The following is a 19,385-nucleotide window of genomic DNA, read 5'->3' on the forward strand; positions in this document are numbered from 1 at the left end:
AGGTAGGTGGGATAATTCAGGTGGAAAATGAATATTGGTAGGTGAAAACGTCAAAAAAACATGAATTTATCTACAACTTAGGGTCCACCGTAGTCCTTCCTTATTAGAGTGAATTTTTTGAATCAATCTGACTTTAGATGATAAAAATCATAAATAATAATCTAAATAAGTACTTAACTATATTGTAGCCTAAGCAATCAAACTAAACTCCTGTTGTAAATTTGTCATAAGAAAATGAGTGCTATAAAAAGTCGCTATGTTGTAATGAATAATAAGAAATGGCGAGATTCTATTTTATCAATTCATAAATTGGTTGGTAGATTATATCAATTCATAAATTGGTTGGTGGCTCATAAAGTTCAATTTTGTTGCGTGCTGTTTGGAAGGATCATCGTGCAATTTTATTAATTGGATATAATTGTTTTGTTGATCATCAATCGTATCTAACACGTTGTGCTTGACCCATATATTTCGAAATTAGAATGTGTTCATTTTTGGAGGAAAACATGTGTGAACCCTCTCCTCACTTCCAATCAAAAGTATCAAATTGGTCATAAATTGATTAATATTATTATTGATAAAAGATATTGGATAAGTATCTATAATAGTAAAAATGATGTATCATGACTATGAATAAAATTGGTTATTGTCATTTTTTTAAAGTGAATATAGTCTATGTAGTAAATTTCTTTATGTATCATGCAGTTGAATTTTGATATTAAAATACAATAATAATAAAGTTATGGTTTATTTTACCTTTCTTTTGTGTTTTTCCGATATTCAATACAAAATCAATGGTACTTCAATGATCATTCTCTATTATTTCTTGGGTTTACAAAGTGAATAAACAGAAATTTTTTTTCATTGAGATCACTTATATAATGATGTAGTGGAGAGGAAAACCAACTTTAACGAAGTTATAAAATATGTAGTAAATAACTTAATAGATAAAAAAATCATTAATTTGATATAAAAAAAACACACTTCTTCATTTTTATTTGCATGATGACCAATCAGCATTTTAAATCTTGACATGATTATATCCAATTATTATTTTTCTCCATTTAATACATTGAATTATCATTTCAATGTCCACTTAAATATATTAATAAAAAATAGCACTTCATCCATCTCATTACATGTGAGACATTTCTTTTGGCCACAAATTTTTGTTTTTTGTCATAAAAGAAATTATCTCACTTATAGTAGAAGTGTAAAAAGAAATACACCTCACTTATAATGAAATAGAGGAAATAATATTTTGTAAATACGTTTAATTAGAGCGATGAAAGTGTCTCATCGTGTTAAATTAGTGTGGGTTGTTGAAATATGTTTAGCATTAGTCGAGCACATCATATTTTATGAATTGGCTTTGTTTTATCAAAGGCTCAGTTGTGATCCATAAAATTGGACATAAATCATAAACCAATCCACGATTACATCAATTTATCCATGAAATACAAGATCAATCAGATACACATCAGTTGAAACATAGAACAGTTCGACATAAGTACGAATTACAATCGAATTCAACAATGCATAGGCTACAACACTCTCTACCCAAAGTTTTAACAATAACTAGTTGAATAACACTTGGAGAAATATGCAGGGAAGAATGATGAGAATAGATTCTACCAAATGCTACCAACAGTGTTCGTCCTTCTCAAGACCGAGATCGTGATCGAGACCTCTCACGTGCAGGCGGGGGTGAACGACTGCATGTTTACATATAACGAAATTTCATTAAGTCTCAGTCCACAGAAACTATGTAGAAAGTAACAAATGCTAGAAATAAAGAATAATAATGACCTGTTGTATCTGTCATTGGCAGGGCTTTCTGCTCTTCCATATTGAGGACTGCCCCTCCGTTCTGATCTAGAATTTGGTACAGATCCATGTCCATAGTCAGGGCTACCCCTATCTCTTTGATAGGGACTTGGGGAACGTCTGCGATCATAGTTTCTTCTATCAGGAGACGTGTCACGTCCTCTTCCATCAGGGCTGTGCCCATTTCTTTTGTCATCATCGTCCCGGATTGCATATTCCACTGATATAACTCGATCCATGAACTTGCTGCAAAGTAAGAAGAGTGTCAAGTAGAGTAATTTCCTATTCGGCTTCAAGAAACTATGATCTGGGGTTTCAATATACGGTAGCTTAATGGCCTTATTCTAAGTTACTTTTTGTGTATGTTATACATACTTTAGTTGGCTTAGTAGACCATAGTAATAACACATACAACAACTAGACAATAGATGGATTTATTACGGACCTTAGGTGAGTCTCCTCTAATGCTCGGGTTGCATCTTCCTGCAGCTCATACTGCACAAACGCAAAGTTCCTTCTGATCCTGACATTGGATATCTTCCCATAATGCTCAAAATACTTTTCAATGTCCCTGGTCCTAGTATTGATAGGATCAAAGTTAATAACAAATAACGTTTTAGAAGGTCGTGCACTGGAAGAAGATTTTCTGGTGCTATCAGGCCTTCTGCTACCACGCTCTTGCTGCAGATGAAATAAGCACACTTAATTATGTTAAGAAAAGGGATCAACAGTAACCTTAAATTCATACGTATAAACTACATACCATTTGGCATTAAATAAATAGAAAAACAGACAAACCTTGGTCCACTCAACACGAATTCTGCGCCCTTTCTTGCCAAACTCTATCCTGTCAAGCCTCCGGATCGCATCCTCTGCGTCCCGCTCATCTTCCATATAGACGAAGCAGAAGCCTATAAAGCCAAAAAGAGTTAAGAGAAACAAGCCTAGACTTCTAGCTGGGAGACAACTGACTAAGTGAAAAGACACCTTGCACAATGTAACATAATGATGCTAGGTAAACAATTACAACATTCAAAACCCCTGCAAATAAGATGGAGAGGAAAGGGAAAAAACGTTTGCATGAAGAGAACATAACACCTGCCACTGGATCCGAATTGAACATGAATCTATGTCGAAACATGTTGGAAATCGGTGACTGGGCAAAGTGGTGAGGAATAGAAAAGTGAATGATCTACAGGTAGTGTGGAATGGTAGAGCATGGCAGAAATATCGATTCTTTCGGACAGACAAACATGTATCTTGGGCACAAGCCACAAAATTAAAGCAGAGAGAACCATCCATCCAGGAAGACCAAGAGTAATCCTGCGCCAAAGAAACTATTGAGCTCGAAGCCTCACTATAGCATAAAGACAAAAGCGCCCTCCTCTTATAAACAACACCAGCTAAACATTCCTTTTTCTATTCAATTAGTAAAAAAAACACATCTTTTACACTGCAACATCGATTAAGATCTTACTTTATAGCAAAACAACAACTAATGACAATCACTCAGCTCTCCCCTTTCATCCATCCAATTTTTTTTTTCTTTTTAGTTTCCATCGACATTACAAGTACAAACTGCCTTAGATGAGTGCAATGTTCGAGTCTTCGAGGTCAATAATGGAAGCGGATCACACAATACCACAGAATCCAACACAGGATCTACTTTAAGAAACCATCAACTAAAGATATTTTTACCAGATTTCATATCTACGCGATCCACCCTCCCATATTTTCTGAAAAGGCGATCAACGTCGGATTGCTTAGCGTCAAAGTCCAGATTCCCGCAAAATATAGGCTTCATGATGCTGAATTTTTTTCAGAAATACCTGCAAAAATAGTAATCAAGCTCAATTTGTTGCAAGGCTGAGCTATGGTTGAATTAATCATAGAAATGGAGAGAAGAAGGTTGTGGATCAGTTACCTTGGCGCCTCCTCTCTTTGCAGCGAGACTGATGTTGAGAAACCCTAGAATTAGCTAATTGATTTTGAAGAGGTAAACTTTCGGGCCTCCACAATGTGGGCCAAAAGGCTCAAAACATGTTATTGGGCCTTTGCTGAAATATTAACTAGAATTGTAGTGTATTTGAACAGAATACAGCGTGTATTACGGTCAGAACAGTATCTTTGTCAAAACGTAAAATCATATGCATAAAATATTATATGATTTGACGTTTTGACAATGCTTAGCGTTCTGACCTGAATACATTCCTGTGAATATATCTCCAAATTATATATGGTTGCATGCATGTGTGTAATAACGTTTTGGTGCAAATATTATTGTAACAAAAAGTTGCATCGCTACAAATGAGAATTTTGGCATAGACATAGTCAAATGTGATACTCCAACATTATGCTTATGAAATTATAAAATTAAAAAGAAAAATTGTCTCTTTAAAATAAAAGGAAAGAGGAAAAGGAGGATTCCTTTTGAGTTAGGAGCATTAAGTTACTATCAATAGATATAGCAAATGAATTGTGAATGAATCAAAAGGAAAATGGTGACAAATGGGGAGTGAACGAGAAGTTTAATATTTTTTTAAAAAATCGGATTATGAACAATACTTACAAAGGAACCTGTTTATAAACTACCAATTAATTTTAATATCCCAAAAGAAAAAAAAAACAAACAAACAAATGAATGCAAGGGAGATACTGTTGCATGTCTACTTCCATTTCATTTCAATAGCAACAACATATCTATGGAGTATTTTATAGTATGGAATACATAACATAGATTATTCAAATCAAAAAATATTATTCAAGCATGTCACCTGTATAGAACATAAAATTTGAAGGATGTGGTTTACCTTTAGTAATTTTTTTTCCAACATAAGAGAGTCTTTCTTTATATCCGTTTTTAATTTCCGAAGCAAACAAACTTTAATATAAGGAGTACTTAACATGATTGGTGATTAAATTCTTAATCAAAATAATAATTGGACTCACCATAGATTAATTAAATTCATTTCAAAAAAACTTTAAACAAAGAGGGCCCAACCGGGTTCGAACCGGTGACCTATTGATCTGCAGTCAATTGCTCTACCACTGAGCTATGGACCCATTTTGGTATAAAATCATATTTAAATTAATGAACAATTATTAGTAATAACGTATTCGCATATATTATAATATCATATACAAAATAAATTTATAATGATATTATTATGGTAACACTCCATATACTATTGTACATTATATATATTTGCATTACAATTTGATAAATATAACATCACATGGCCATTAATAATTGTATTATAAAGAATATGTGAATTACATAATGATCGTGGTATTAAATTAATAAATTCCAAGATTTACAGCCTCAATTTTAATAATGTCCCTTATTTAATTTTTTGGAATCTATATGTTTTTCTAAGTTTACTCATACGATACAACTTTAAAAGAGATGCAATGTAATCCGTATTTAAGGTATTTTTGACCATCCCTATAGTAGGACACTAGTACATTCTTATCACTATATGTATAATTGTATGTATAATTATATGGAAGGCCAACAGATTTAAGAAATATTGATGAATGGTTTTAGATTTATTTACATTCAGTACGTTAAACATGCTATAATTTTATATGGTTCCACTTGTTAAAGAATTAGTACAATTTTTTTGGTTAAAACTATGAAAATTGAGAATCTCTACTATAATTCCACTTGTCAAAGTAATAACTAAATAAATAAATAAATTTATAATGCCACTTTGGTTCATCTCCCAATTAAGACACAAATATAATGTATTCAAACAATTTAGTTTTCCTGATACTAATCATAATCCATTTATTAGTGTAATAATATACTTATATATAGAAAATTCTTACAACAATATCAAAGAATTGTGATGCAAAATATCTTATTTCAAATATATAAAATCTTCTCTACCTTAACACAATAATTTTTTCACACATTATCCATTTATATTTTAAAGCCCAACAACAAATAGAGAAACTTATTCATTCTGTTGGATAGACTAAAGCTATGGCGGTAAGCATTATATGATATTTAACATGTTTCAATTTTGTATTTGGGTATTACAAAATTTAGAAAACATTGTAGCATTGAGGTTCCAAACTTGCATACTTTCCGTCGTTGTGTATAACTGATTACTGTGTTTTGCCTTTTTGATTGACGATTGTATAGACCGAAGCTATGATATTTTACTCAAACAATTGTTGGAGGTTTACATATATGTATAATGTATTAATGATATAGTTTTCTCATTGTTTTTATGTGAAATATTGCAGAATGTGCATGAAGATACTATCAGCAAATTGCCTATCGATATGCTCATGTCTATAATTTCTCGGTTGACCGTTCAAGAAGCTACTGCGACTTGCATACTTTCAACGTGTTGGCGGCATCTCCATTGCTACATCACTCGTCTCAATTTCACAAAATATAGATGTGGGATCGACAACAAATCAACTTATGTATGTATGGTCGAACATATCTTGAATTCACATAAAGGCGATCGAATAGAAGAGTTCAGGTTGGACATGCTTGCAGGTGGCAAGTTTGTGAAGTGGTTTGAGTTTGCCCTGACTAAGAAAGCTGAAACAATACGTATAGTTATACCTCATCGAAATCCTGCATTTCATGGACTTACAAATACTAATGGTCTTGCATGCCTTAAAGATCTATATCTATCTCACATTCAGATGACTGATCAAGACTTTGAGTTTTTGGTCTCCAATTGTCCTGTTCTTGAATGTTTAACCATTAGCATATGTTACAAATTGGAAAATATCGCGATTGTTGGCCTTTCAAAATTGAAGCATTTAAACTTATCTTTCCTTTGGGGACTTAGATCCATTGCTATTTGCGAGACAGTTAGTCTTGTTTCTTTGACGAGCCGTGAATGGAGAATTGGATGTAGCGTTCACCTTCATAATATTCCGAAGCTTACCAAACTTGATATTGGAGATAATAGTCAAAATATGGTGACACATATTGATTTCATTACTGGTATGTCATCGTGCATACGCGATCAACTCCAATTATTACGCCTCTCATCTAGGTCGGTTTCTACGTATAAGGTATAATAATAATTCACCTTTTTTCCATCCCATCCACACATTTCAAATGTTAATATATGTGATTTTAATTTGCAGTTGAATCTTAAGTTGTTGAATAATTTGTCGCTTCAACTTGTAAATATAAAACATCTACAGTTGGTGCTTGATGCGAGGAATGATCATGATTGTTATTATATTTCACAATATGCATGTCGTTTGGTTGAAGCTTGTCCTTCATTAAAAAAACTCATGATCAAGGTATACATTAATTTGGTTATATATATATATATATATATGCATACATATTTATGCAATAGTCAGTACATATGACACATCCTTATAAATTTTCTTGAAGTTGACACGCATGCCAGAGTGGCTCCAGGGGGAAGTCGGGGTAGAAGCATATGATCATCGTGGGTGTGACTTGTCTCAAAAGCATTTGGAAATCTCAGGATATTCGGGTTCTTTATCTGAACGAGAATTGGCTTTGTACATCATTAATAATGTTATGACTCTTCAAAAAGTGATTGTCATATCACTAATCACTTGATGAAGAAGCATTATCTCGTGCGTGTCTTGATTTTGGACATATTGAATCAGTTAATGTATTAGTTATTTAATTGCGGCAATACTTGATTAAGAGTTTCCGAAATATTAGTGATTGTAAATAGTCTCATTTAAATGACAATTACCTTTTTTTGCATTTTTATCCTAAAATGTGAATACAATGTCGCGTGAAAAAACTAAAGCACATTAATATCAGATAATTTATTAATTCTAGTATTCTACCTACTACCATCAAGCTCTAATCAGCCTGCAAACGTCAACATATCATATAATTTGCTGAAAATGCAAATTTGACAATTAGTGAATAGATTATTACATTTAAATAATCCACGCAAAAGTTCAACAGTGAATTTTGTAATCAGTAAATATTTAGTACTAATAAATAATTTTGTAAAAAGTATGAAGAAATGGGTCCATAGCTCAGTGGTAGAGCAATTGACTGCAGATCAATAGGTCACCGGTTCGAACCCGGTTGGGCCCTCTCTCTGTATTCTTTTTATTTCCCAAAAACTGTATATCTTTGTCTGTTTAATTTAGTTGAAAACATTTATCTCTTAATTTTATTTATTGAAATGATCCTAACTCATGTTATATAAGCATGTCATTCTTAGAAAAACTTATTCTTAGAAAAACTTGTACTAAAGGTATGCATTAAGTTGGGTATATATGTTTTACTGAAAAATAAATTTGTTTAGATTAATAGTGTTGTTAGACTAGTTAAAGTTGTTACTCCTTTTATTAGTTACTTTTAGCATTTTCTCTAGTCTATTTATAAGGTTTAGTTTGTAAAGTAACTCTTTCACAATGTAGTCATTAAAGGAAAATCCTCTTTCTCCCTTCTTTGATCGACAATTTTGTCCATAATATTCCATGGCAATTTCTTCAATGTTCTTCAATAATTTCTCTGCTTTTTTGATTCATGAGAATTGCAGATTTTAGATTAAAAGATTAGAGCACCGATTTAATCGGTAAGAGCAAAGAACAATTTCTATTAGAGAAGAACATAGATAGCAACTGCAGATTCAAAGGAGATAGATTAACTGCAACATTGCTTTTATATACTTGTTAATTTATTTTAGAGTGAACTACAAAAATGGTCCCTGGACTATGGGTTTATCTCGCCCATAGTCCTTGGACTTTAAAAATATCGCCAGTAGTCCTTGGACTAAGGGTTTATCTCGAAATTGGTCCTTTTGGCTTTTTTTGGTACGAAAATACCCTTTGATATTATTTTGGGGGGTTTGGGCAATTTGGTCTTTTTACACTTTTAACATTTTAAATCTGATATTATTTCAGCTATGCATAAAACTTTGATATTATTTCAAATTTATCATCCTTTTCCCTTTTGTCATCCTTCACTTTGTTTCTTTATTTCAATATTAGATTTAATTTTACAAAATTTTAAATTTTAATTTTTAAATATCAATAAATTTTTTTAATTATAAAAATTAATAAATAGCAAAAATTAATAGTTATAATCAATATTTGATAGTGTATAGTACTATGTAATCAATAAGGTATGACAACGCCTTAGTTTTAATCAATATTTAATACAGTAGCTTTAATCATAAATAGATTATATAACACAATTTATTCTGAAATAAATATGCATCTAATGTAAGACTAATATAATTTTCGTTTATTAATTTGAAAACAATCAAAATTTACTAGAAAATTTCAACAAAAATACTCCTATATAAAAATTTTAGTATGATCAAATTTTTAGTCAACTTCATAATATTTAATCACAAGCAATTATAACAACCAAACGGAGGCTAAATAGAATAACTCTTATTTTTCCATCATAATTAATATTATTTTTCTGTACTTCTTCAATTCAATTGAATATTATATTAAATAACAAAAATTAATAGTTTTAATCAATATTTATAGTGTCCATGAATTAATAGTTTTCATTAAAAAAATTTATTGATATTTAAAATCTAAATATTAAATTTAATTTTATAAAATTAAATCTAATATTGAAATAAAAGAAACAAATTCAGTGAAGGATAACAAAATGAAAGAAGAATGATAATTTTGAAATAATATCAAAGTTAGTACATGACTAAGATAATATCAGATTAAAATATAAAAGTGTAAAAAGACCAAATTGCCCAAACCCCCCAAAATAATATCAAAGGGTATTTTCGTACCAAAAAAATCCAAAAGGACCAATTTCGAGATAAACCCTTAGTCTAGGGACTACTGGCGATATTTTTAAAGTTCAGGGACTATGGGCGAGATAAACCCATAGTCCAGGGACCATTTTTGTAGTTCACTCTTTATTTTATTTCTTAGGTTTGTTTGTGTTGGGTGATGAGATTTCTGCATGACTGCATGTATATAATATAGTAGTACCTTGCAATTATTTTCCTTCTTTGAGATGATAGAATAATGGTTTCCATAACCTCTGATCTATTGATCGAAAAAGAAACGTCTTATCAATTGAGTTATGCAAGTGGGTAGAGTGAAGAGATCATGTGAGTGAAGAGATAATTGGAATATTGGATTTACTCTATAATTAACATTAAAATAGTAATTTCCTATTTCATAATTTTCCCTTAAAATATATTACCTCGGTATTTTAAAAATAGAAACTATTTCTATTTTGAGTCGTTTCTCAAAAATAGAAATTTTAAAATCTTTCTATTTTTGGACGTAGACCCCATAACCAGGGGCGGAGGCACGATGGGGCAGGGGGCTCCTTGGGCCCCTCGCCCATTTTAATAAATACTATATATAGTATATAGAGTAGTGATATATGGCAAGTGCCTATTAAAGGCATAATTAGAGAATAAATATCAGCTGCAAGATCAAGAAATCAAGGGCTGATATTAATCTATGTGATTTTTGAAATTGGAGGAGAAATCAGTTCACTATATTAAACATTTACTTCACTAGAAGAAGGCGGGGGTATAATGGACATTTCACAAATAAAATTAGGATTAACATTTGAGTTAATCTCTCATTTACGTAATTCATCTCCCCGCCATCACTCCTCTTCCCGGCTTCTCGAAGCACCCAATTCAATCGAATTTGGGATCGAATCACCATCCCCGTGAATCGCACAACCGACTCCTTTTTCCGCATTTGCTTTGCTTCTCAACTCACTTCCAATTCAATCCAGTTACTAAGTCTAATTCAACCGATCTGAATATTTACAATCGAAATGGAAATTAGTAATCAGCAATAACACAGAAGTAAAATATTTTGAAATTGAAGTGTATAGAGAGAACGCGATAGATTAGGACAATCTGGAGTGTGGATTTCAGTGCCAAACAATAAAGAAGATCAAATTTATTTTTCTGGTACTTCCTTTGGAATAGATTATTATTTGTAAGACTTTTAACTAGATTTAGAAAAGCTTACCGCAATATTAAAGAGAGAAAACATGCTTAGAGTGAAGTATTCCATGGTTAGAGTGGAGTGTTTGTGATGCATGCTTAGAGTGATCTATTTTTTCATCTCAGTGAAGTAAAACGTACTTAGACTGAAGTGTTTGTGATCCATGCTATTAGTGATCTATTTTTTCATTTCAGTGAAGTAAAACGTGCTTAGAGTGAAGTATTTCATGGTTAGAGTGAAGTGTTTGTGATGCATGTTATTAGTGATCCGTTTTTTCATTTCAATGAAGTAAAATCTGCTTAGAGTGAAGTATTCCATGCTTAGAGTGAAGTGTTTGTGATACATGCTTATAGTGCACTATTTTTTCATTTCAGTGAAGTAAAAAAAGTGCTTAAAGTAAAGTATTACATGCTTAGAGTGAAGTGTTTGTGATCCATGCTTATAGTGCACTATTTTTTCATCTCAGTGAAGTAAAAACGTGCTTAGAGTGAAGTATTCCAAGGTTAGAGTGAAGTGTTTGTGATCCATGCTATTAGTGATCTGTTTTTTCCATTTCAGTGAAGTAAAACGTGCTTAGAGTGAAATATTTGTGATGCATGTTATTAGTGATCTATTTTTTAATTTCAGTGAAGTAAAACGTGCTTAGAGTGAAGTAATACCGTGGTTAGAGTAAAGTGTTTGTGATGCATGTTATTAGTGATCTGTTTTTTTAGATCATTTTACAAAGAATAACCTATAATGATATGAAAATGACATCCGTATTTTTTAAATTTAGACTACAAAATGATATGATCTTTTGCTTAATTAATTGATGAAGCTTTCTAATGAAATTTAGTTTTTCTTATAGTGTTTTGATTGGATAGAGTAATTATGATATGTGAATTTTGCAGATGGTGTGTGAAGATAGAATCAGTAAGTTACCTGGTGATATTTTGATATTTATAATCTCTCGACTCACCCTCCAAGAAGCTATTTCGACTAGCATACTTTCAACCTCTTGGCGAAATCTCCATACCTACATCACTCAACTCAATTTCCCAACATATATAGATGAGATTGACAATTTATCAAATTATGTAAGTAAGGTCGATCGTGTCTTGAATTCACATAGAGGCAGTCAGATAAAAGAGTTCAGGTTGTCCATGGAAGGATATTGTGGCACTTTTGTGAGTTGGTTCGAGTTTGCTCTAACGAAGAAAGTTGAAATAATCCATATAACTATGTATCATAATCTTAAGGGTCTTGACTTTCTAATGCGAGAAACGGTCTTAAATGCCTTAAAGATTTGTCTCTAGATGGCCTTCAATGTACTGATCAAAACTTTGAGTTATTGGTCTCCAATTGCCTTGCTCTTGAATGTTTGACAGTTGAATCATCTCACGAGTTGAAATATGTCTCAATTTTTGGCCTCTCGAAATTGAAGTATTTAAATTTATAATACCTTTGTGGAGTTACATCTATTGTGATCCGCGATGCGATTAGCCTGGTTTCTTTGACATGTTGTGAATGGAGAAGTGGATGTAGAGTGCAACTTAGTAATATTCCGAAGCTTACCAAACTGGATCTTAGAGATTGATTTGCTAAATTAATCACGAATGTTGAGTTTCTTGCTGGAATGCCATCTTGCATACGTGACCAACTCCAACTATTGCGCCTCTCATCTTTCAGTGTTCTATGTATCAGGTTTGGCTCAAACTATTCTTTTTAAATTTCTTCTGCACAAATTACACATGTCAAATATTAATGCATGCGATTTTATTTTCAAGTGAATCTTGAATTATTTAACAATTTATCAATTCAACTTGCAAATATAAAACATCTGGAAATGGTGCTTGATACGAATGATTCTTATTGGTATTCACGCCATACCCTTCAATCTAGCTGGGATAATTTTTCATGCTATACGCGCCGTTTAGTTGAATCATGTGGTTCATTAGAAAAACTCGTGATAAAGGTAAGCATTAACTAATCGCTAAATTGAGTATATATACGTACATGTTGATGCATTAGTCAATACATTTGACACATATTTATGATATTTCTTGTACATAGTTTCTACACGAGGCGTTGCCGGTCCGATGTAAGGAACTCAAGGTAGAAACATATGATCATTTTGACTACGACTTGTTTCAAAAGTATCTCAAAGTCTCAGGATATTCAGGTTCTTCGTTAGATCGAAAGTTGACTTTGGACCTCATTAATAATGCTAAGCTTCTTCAAAATATGATTGTCGTGTGTTGTGATGAAAATGCATTAGCTTGTGCACAACGTGATTTTCGACATGTTAGATCAGTTAATGTGTAACATCCCACATTTATTTTAATGCTAATAATAGTTTCATATAGAAAGTGAATGATACCATAAAGTGGAGTAGTACTTTAAACTACTATGTTTGCTTGCTTTACATTTTATCTATGTTAAGAAAAATTAATTACTAAGATGTGAGAAAGGAAGCTTGCTAGAATGATAAATACAAGAAGTCGAGGAATGATTTATGCAAGAGCAAGTATAGTAGAAGAATATTAAGTGTCCATGTACATATATGAGATAATGCTCTTTAACATGAGTAAATAAAGTAGCAATACATGTGAATATAATTATCAACTCTCTAGTATTTAGTACTATACAATAGCAGCTTCTCGGATAGCCATTCCTTATTCTTGAATGCCCACTTTCTCTCCCAAACCATGTCCTGCACTCAAAGAAAATGAGTTTGTAATACTAGAAGCCAAAGTACTTCTACACTCTAGTTCCTTATTTAGTCAAAGAGTAAATAGTTCATGAAAGAACAACTTTGACATCATTCTATTGATGGTGACACCGAAGCACACACGCGTTACCATCTTTCAAAATCTTGCAAGAATAAACCCTTCCCCATGCATGCTCCAACAGTGAGTTAATTAGCATAGTAAGTTAATTAGAATCAGAGGAATAAAGTCTCCAACATCATGATGAGTATGATGAATTTGAGGAGAAGAGTTTTATGTTTCTTGTCGCCACATTCAAGATCACACGGTAAGAAATTAACTATAAATAGAACATCTCTCTCAACCTTTTTCCCATCACAATCTCTCATCAGCTTCATCGCATAAATGTATCTTTTCCACCCACAAAAATCCATGTTTCCACACATTCAAGTTTAGAGGAAGGTGCTTCAAAAGCTTAGCTAATAAGTAGATGAAAGTTGCATTTTGTTCACTCACCAAGTTTTCTCATTATCTAAGTATGTTCCCTACCACAATTCTTTCTTTAAAGCATGCCGTCATTTAGTACATATCTCTGTCCCAAAACTCAAAATACAACCATGCTTAGTACTTCTTCAAAATCTCAACTTTTATGCATAAATAAGAAAAATCGTAGCCTCTTAAATCACAAATATATGAAGCCACCCAAATAGAAATTTAACTAAGGAAATAAGAAAAACATACCTTGGCTAGAATTCTGCTCTCCGGCAGATCGGCGGCGGCGACGGCAGCTCAGTGGCGGCGGCGGCGGCGGCCCGACAGTGATGGCGAAATCCGGCGAAAGGACGACACTTCTCCGTCCTCTTTAACGTGTTTTCTATTCCTTCTAATTTCTAAAAATTGTTATGCAAAGATTCAAAATTTAGAAGCTCGTTTTACAAAATTCAAAATGAGATAAACTTACTTTCCGAGCAATGAAAACGGCAGTGACCGGAGCAGCGCCGGCGTAACCGGCGGTGGCAGCCGTTTCCGGCAGAGGCGAGAGAGAGAGAAGAAGTTTGAGAGAGAGAGAGACGTTGGGGAGGAAGGAGGCGAAGGAGAGGAGTTTGAATAAGTAGGGTTTCATCTTTTAATTACTTATTGGGCTAAAGAATGGACTTTAAGTTTATTTCCAGTTGGGCCTCTTTAAGTTGAACAAGTTACACCTCTTTAAATTAATTCATTGGGCCAAGGATAGTTATTTTGGTTAAGTGTGTGGGCTAGAATTAATATGATAACAAGAGAGCCCATAATTTCCTAATTAATTCTTTGATAGATGATTTAATAATTATGTTTGAATGAAATTAATTTCTTGAGCTTATGTTCTCGTAATTAATTTAAAGAAGTATGCTTGCATAAGTTCTTGGAATTTCTTAGTTGAGTAATCTCTTGGTTAGTTGTTTCCAATAATTAAATCCCTCGATTTACTTGAGTGAACGGAATAATGTTTGAAGGAATAAGAAATAGGATGCATATCCTAGGTGCATGACATCTACTGTTACTTATCTTTGCAGGTTGAGCTGCGATGAATGGAGGGGGGAGTGTTGAATCCAAGGGGCTTATTTCTAAATCATGCAGTACTCTCGGAGGTTCATGTCTTCATACATGGAATCATGTTTCAGTCATTCCGCTGTGCTAGTTTCTACTCTTTTCCTAAGACTCTGATATTTAAATAAATCGTGTTGTACGAACCACTAAACTCGAATCCTTATGGGATCGAGTGTACCTTATTTAAGTACTCCCTTTATGTTTCTCTTTTATTATATGATTTACTCTTATATCTTCTTCCCCATTTCTATCCCCTTTTCTAAATTCCCATACCCCATCACATTAACCATGTTTTACTATCCTTGGTAAAATGCGGGCATGACAGAGTGGTGTCAGAGCACAGTTCTTTTCTGCTCTGGACCCGTGAGTCTTTTCCAGTCAAAGTCTAGACTTGTTTCACTAGACTAAAATCAGTAGCCCGGACTCAGCACCCCAATTCATCACGCTCGACCCGGTAAAATGTAAGTTTTCTAATCGAAGTAAAGTTTAGTATTTTCGAACTTATGTGTGAAAGAAATTATTTGTTTAAATGCATGTTAGATAAATGAAGTAACTCTCTTTTATGTGAGCTCTTAAATAAAGTAATTTGTTCCTACTTCATATGCCTAAATAGTGATAAAAACACCGTGCTGATAAGTTCTGTCTAGGAGTCTGGATTTTAAGTGGGACCGCTTGTGACCCCTCTAGTTCTTCTGGGAATTTATTTGGAATGGTAATTTTTCAAGAAGATTGTTGCAATCAACTTGAGAATTACTGAACCGGTTTATTTCACTATTAAGGACAATTTTTCGTTACCTTCAATAACTTTTCCTGCTTTCCTAAAATAAAGAAATGATAGTCATGATAATTCATGAATTTAGAATACGACATCCTAAGTGTTCCTCCCAACTAAATAGCAATATCTAGTTGAATCATTCAAAACCACCCATCAACTTTTACATACCTTAAGGTTTCCTACTCAAGGACTTCTATGCTGCAACTAAGGCTTGTTTGATTACCATCTCCTTGTAGATGGAACCTTTTCGTGTAAGGGCAAGGATGAGCACCGTGCCACAAAGAACCCCGGAAAGTATAATACAAGAGTATGAGATGTACGACCGTAGCTACGGTGAAGACCTAGGAGAATTCCTCGCACATTTTCGAGTCTTGTGGAGCAAAGCTCAACCACATGGAGTAACCCACCTTGATGGAATAGTACGCTTGATTGGGAAACTACCCGAAAATTGGAAGTCATGGGCCATCACAATCTCCCAACACTACATTTACCCCAAAAATCCTAACAACCATGATGTGGGCGGATTTCTTCACTTCTTGGGAGAAATCCACTATTGCTTCATTGTGAAAGGGAAACCACCCAAAGGACCACACTTGACACCAAAAATACCACTCGAGGAGTCACCTTACCTAAACCACCCAACTTTCCACCAAAAGAATACTCACCCCTTAGATCCAACTTCGCGAAGAATTACCCACGAGACAAGGCAAAATCTTCGCAATTGACCGCTAATGATTCATTAAGGGCAACAAGAGATGCCGCATCAAAGGAAGATCTGCCCGTTAATGGAAAATCCGATCCACGCGCAAAGATAGCCAAAAAGAGATATAGGGAAGACAAAGCTCCCATAAAAATAGAATATAATCCATGTGACAATCCCTTTCTAACGGTAGAGGGATACACTATCGACGAATGGATAAGGCGTCGTTCCTGTGGGACAATAGGAGGACGGTACCTACCCGAGGATGACCCCGAGATAATTATTCACGTGAGTAGTAGTTCCGAGGAGGAAGACAACGAAGAATCCGAGGATGACCCCGAAGAGGACTTTAACCCGTCTGATGATGATACCACGCCACAGTAGTGCATGAAGATGTCTCGTATTTGAACCCGATAAGCAGAAGACTTTCAGCCTTGTTCCTTTTTTGTTGTTAAATCACTTCCTTTTGTAACCCATGTGTACGTGCTAGAATAAATATGCATGGTCTTCTGACTATGTTTTGTACGAATAAGTCCTTTTCGAAGGCAAGTTTCCAATAGATAAATGTTGTGCTTGTTTAACCCATGAGAATCTTTTGACTTTCTATATCACACTTGCTACTTGATCATATTTTCATATCCAAAGAGTTACCATTCTTTGATCTTATTACCCACTACAAAGAATATCAATGTTCTAAACGAGTATACTTGAACGTATCAGAATGCCGCCTCGAAGAGCTGGACGTTGGAGACCCCGAGGTCCCGGAAGAGCACGTGGAAGGGAACCACGACCCGTCCTGGGCGAACGTGATAAGTGGCGAGGCATTACACCACCACCACAACCACCTCCACCCCCTCCGCCAGTTGAAGTACCGGCTCGCAGAATTGAAGAAATCTTCTTAAGACAGAATCCACCAATGTTCCATGGACTGGGAGACCCAGCCGAGGCTGAAACATGGATACGTGCACTTGAGCGCATATTCAACTTTCTACAATGCACTGACCAAGAGCGTCTGACTTGTGTAACATTCCAAATGACGGGGTCAGCAGACTTCTGGTGGGAAGCACGCAAGAAGATATTAAACCCCGAGCAACTAGCAGGACTGACTTGGGAACAATTTAAGTTAAGTGTGTACGACAAGTACATCCCAAAGAGTTATCGCAAGAAGAAGGAGACAGAGTTCTACCACCTCAAACAGGGTCGCATGTCGGTAGCACACTATGACTGTACCTTCTGTGATATGGCAAGATACGTCCCAGGCCAAGTAGACACGGAAGAGAAGATGGCAGAGAAATTTTGTGCCGGTCTGAGGTACGAAATAAGGATGGCTTTAGCCAGCCATGGAGGACTGTCATACCTCGAAGCACTCAACCGAGCCTTAGACATAGAGGTAGCAATGCCCAATGAAAAACATGTCACAACTCCGCACCTCCACCTGTGCAATTCCAACCTAACACCTCAAGGGACAAGCGAAAATGGGAAGGAAATCAAACTCAACAATGGCAAAAGAAACCATGGCAAGGTCCCAACCGTCCACAAGAGTTTAGAAAACCCCTTGTGCACAACTTTGCGGGAAACTACCAACCAAAACCACTTCCCTGCCCTAAATGTAACAAGATGCATGGCGGGAATTGCAAGGCAGGAACTGATGTTTGCTACATATGTGGCAAGAATGGCCACTTTGCAAGAAACTGCCCAACCAAGCCCGCTGGAGTAAGACCAAGACCACCTTCTCATTTGCAAGCAATGCAAGCTCTACCCGGGAGAAGGCAACATCAACCGCCTCCCAAACTACCTCAACGCCAAAGCCTTCCATCTCAATCAACTGTTTACTCACAAGCAAGAGCTTATGCACTGAGGCAGAAACAATCTGAGAAGAACCAAGGAAATCTGGCAGGTATGGGAAGAAATTTCGACATACCTATCATTCTATTGTTTGATACGGGTGCATCACACTCCTTCATATCAGCTCACTGCATGAACACTTTAAATATTCCAACAAAACCAGCTGAACCTAGGATTAAAGTGGCTTCACCGATAGGAAGCATTGTTGAAATCGAACATCTATGCTCGAACGTAGAAATCACTTTTGGAGAACATAGAATCATAACCAACAACTTAAGCGTCATGCAAATGTGGGGATATCAATATAATCCTAGGAATGGATTGGCTAGCTGAAAATTTTGCCACTATCTTGTGTAATCAACGACAAATTTCCTTCCAAACCCCAGGAACGGAACCCACGAGTTTCCATGGGATTAGCATGGGAAAACGAAAATCTATAATCTCCGCCTTACAAGCTGCAACACTTGTTAGAAAAGGGCATCCAGCCTACCTCGTTTACCTGAATGAGGAGCAAAAGGATGAAAGGAGAGTCGAGGATGTAGAGGTAGTGCGTGAATATTCCGACATATTTCCCGACAAACTACCTGGCTTACCTCCGGATAGGAAACTTCAATTCACCATCGATCTAGAACCCGGAGCCGCTCCAATTTCCAAGGCACCATACCGAATGGCCCCTAAAGGGGTTAGAAGAACTCAAGATCCAACTTCAAGAGCTTATGGACCTAGGTTTCATTCGACCTAGCGTCTCACCTTGGGGAGCACCTGTACTGTTCGTAAAGAAGAAAGAAGGAACGATGAGAATGTGCATAGACTATCGGGAATTAAACAAGCTGACTCTGAAGAATAAGTATCCTCTACCAAGGATAGAAAACCTCTTCGACCAACTCAAAGGAGCTAGCGTGTTTTCCAAAATGGACTTGAGATCCGGCTATCACCAACTGAAGATCCAACCCGGAGATATACCAAAGACGGCATTTCGAACTAGATATGGTCACTATGAGTTCGTAGTGATGCCCTTCGGTTTGAC

At 35.0% G+C, this 19,385-nt stretch overlaps 1 protein-coding gene, 1 long non-coding RNA gene and 2 other non-coding genes across 5 annotated transcripts; 1 reads left to right on the forward strand and 3 right to left on the reverse strand.

The window, feature by feature from the left end:
• Nucleotides 1–1,421: 1,421 nt before the first annotated feature.
• Nucleotides 1,422–3,850, reverse strand: LOC125202243 (serine/arginine-rich splicing factor RS41-like). 2 transcript variants are annotated; one of them, XM_048100604.1, is made up of 6 exons: nucleotides 3,752–3,850; nucleotides 3,526–3,656; nucleotides 2,626–2,738; nucleotides 2,273–2,508; nucleotides 1,810–2,073; nucleotides 1,422–1,715 (listed from the first exon to the last, which is right to left on the reverse strand). In XM_048100604.1, the coding sequence occupies exons 2-6, from the start codon at nucleotides 3,629–3,631 to the stop codon at nucleotides 1,664–1,666; spliced, it is 771 nt and encodes a 256-aa protein (XP_047956561.1). In that variant the 5' UTR covers nucleotides 3,632–3,656; nucleotides 3,752–3,850; the 3' UTR covers nucleotides 1,422–1,663. The 2 variants fall into 2 exon arrangements, with proteins under 2 accessions (XP_047956561.1, XP_047956562.1); XM_048100605.1 differs by lacking the exons at nucleotides 3,526–3,656; nucleotides 3,752–3,850 and adding an exon at nucleotides 2,926–3,090.
• Nucleotides 3,851–4,818: 968 nt separating this feature from the next.
• Nucleotides 4,819–4,890, reverse strand: TRNAC-GCA. The gene has a single exon. It is a non-coding gene; the product is annotated as a tRNA-Cys (tRNA).
• Nucleotides 4,891–7,828: 2,938 nt separating this feature from the next.
• TRNAC-GCA lies at nucleotides 7,829–7,900 on the forward strand. Its single transcript has one exon. It is a non-coding gene; the product is annotated as a tRNA-Cys (tRNA).
• A 5,355-nt stretch (nucleotides 7,901–13,255) lies between these two features.
• Nucleotides 13,256–14,539, reverse strand: LOC125202677. The gene is made up of 3 exons (XR_007173149.1): nucleotides 14,416–14,539; nucleotides 14,196–14,344; nucleotides 13,256–13,459 (listed from the first exon to the last, which is right to left on the reverse strand). It is a non-coding gene; the product is annotated as an uncharacterized LOC125202677 (long non-coding RNA).
• Nucleotides 14,540–19,385: the final 4,846 nt, after the last annotated feature.

The sequence above is a fragment of the Salvia hispanica genome, chromosome 1 (assembly GCF_023119035.1).
Source record: "Salvia hispanica cultivar TCC Black 2014 chromosome 1, UniMelb_Shisp_WGS_1.0, whole genome shotgun sequence".
Classification (NCBI taxonomy): domain Eukaryota; kingdom Viridiplantae; phylum Streptophyta; class Magnoliopsida; order Lamiales; family Lamiaceae; genus Salvia; species Salvia hispanica.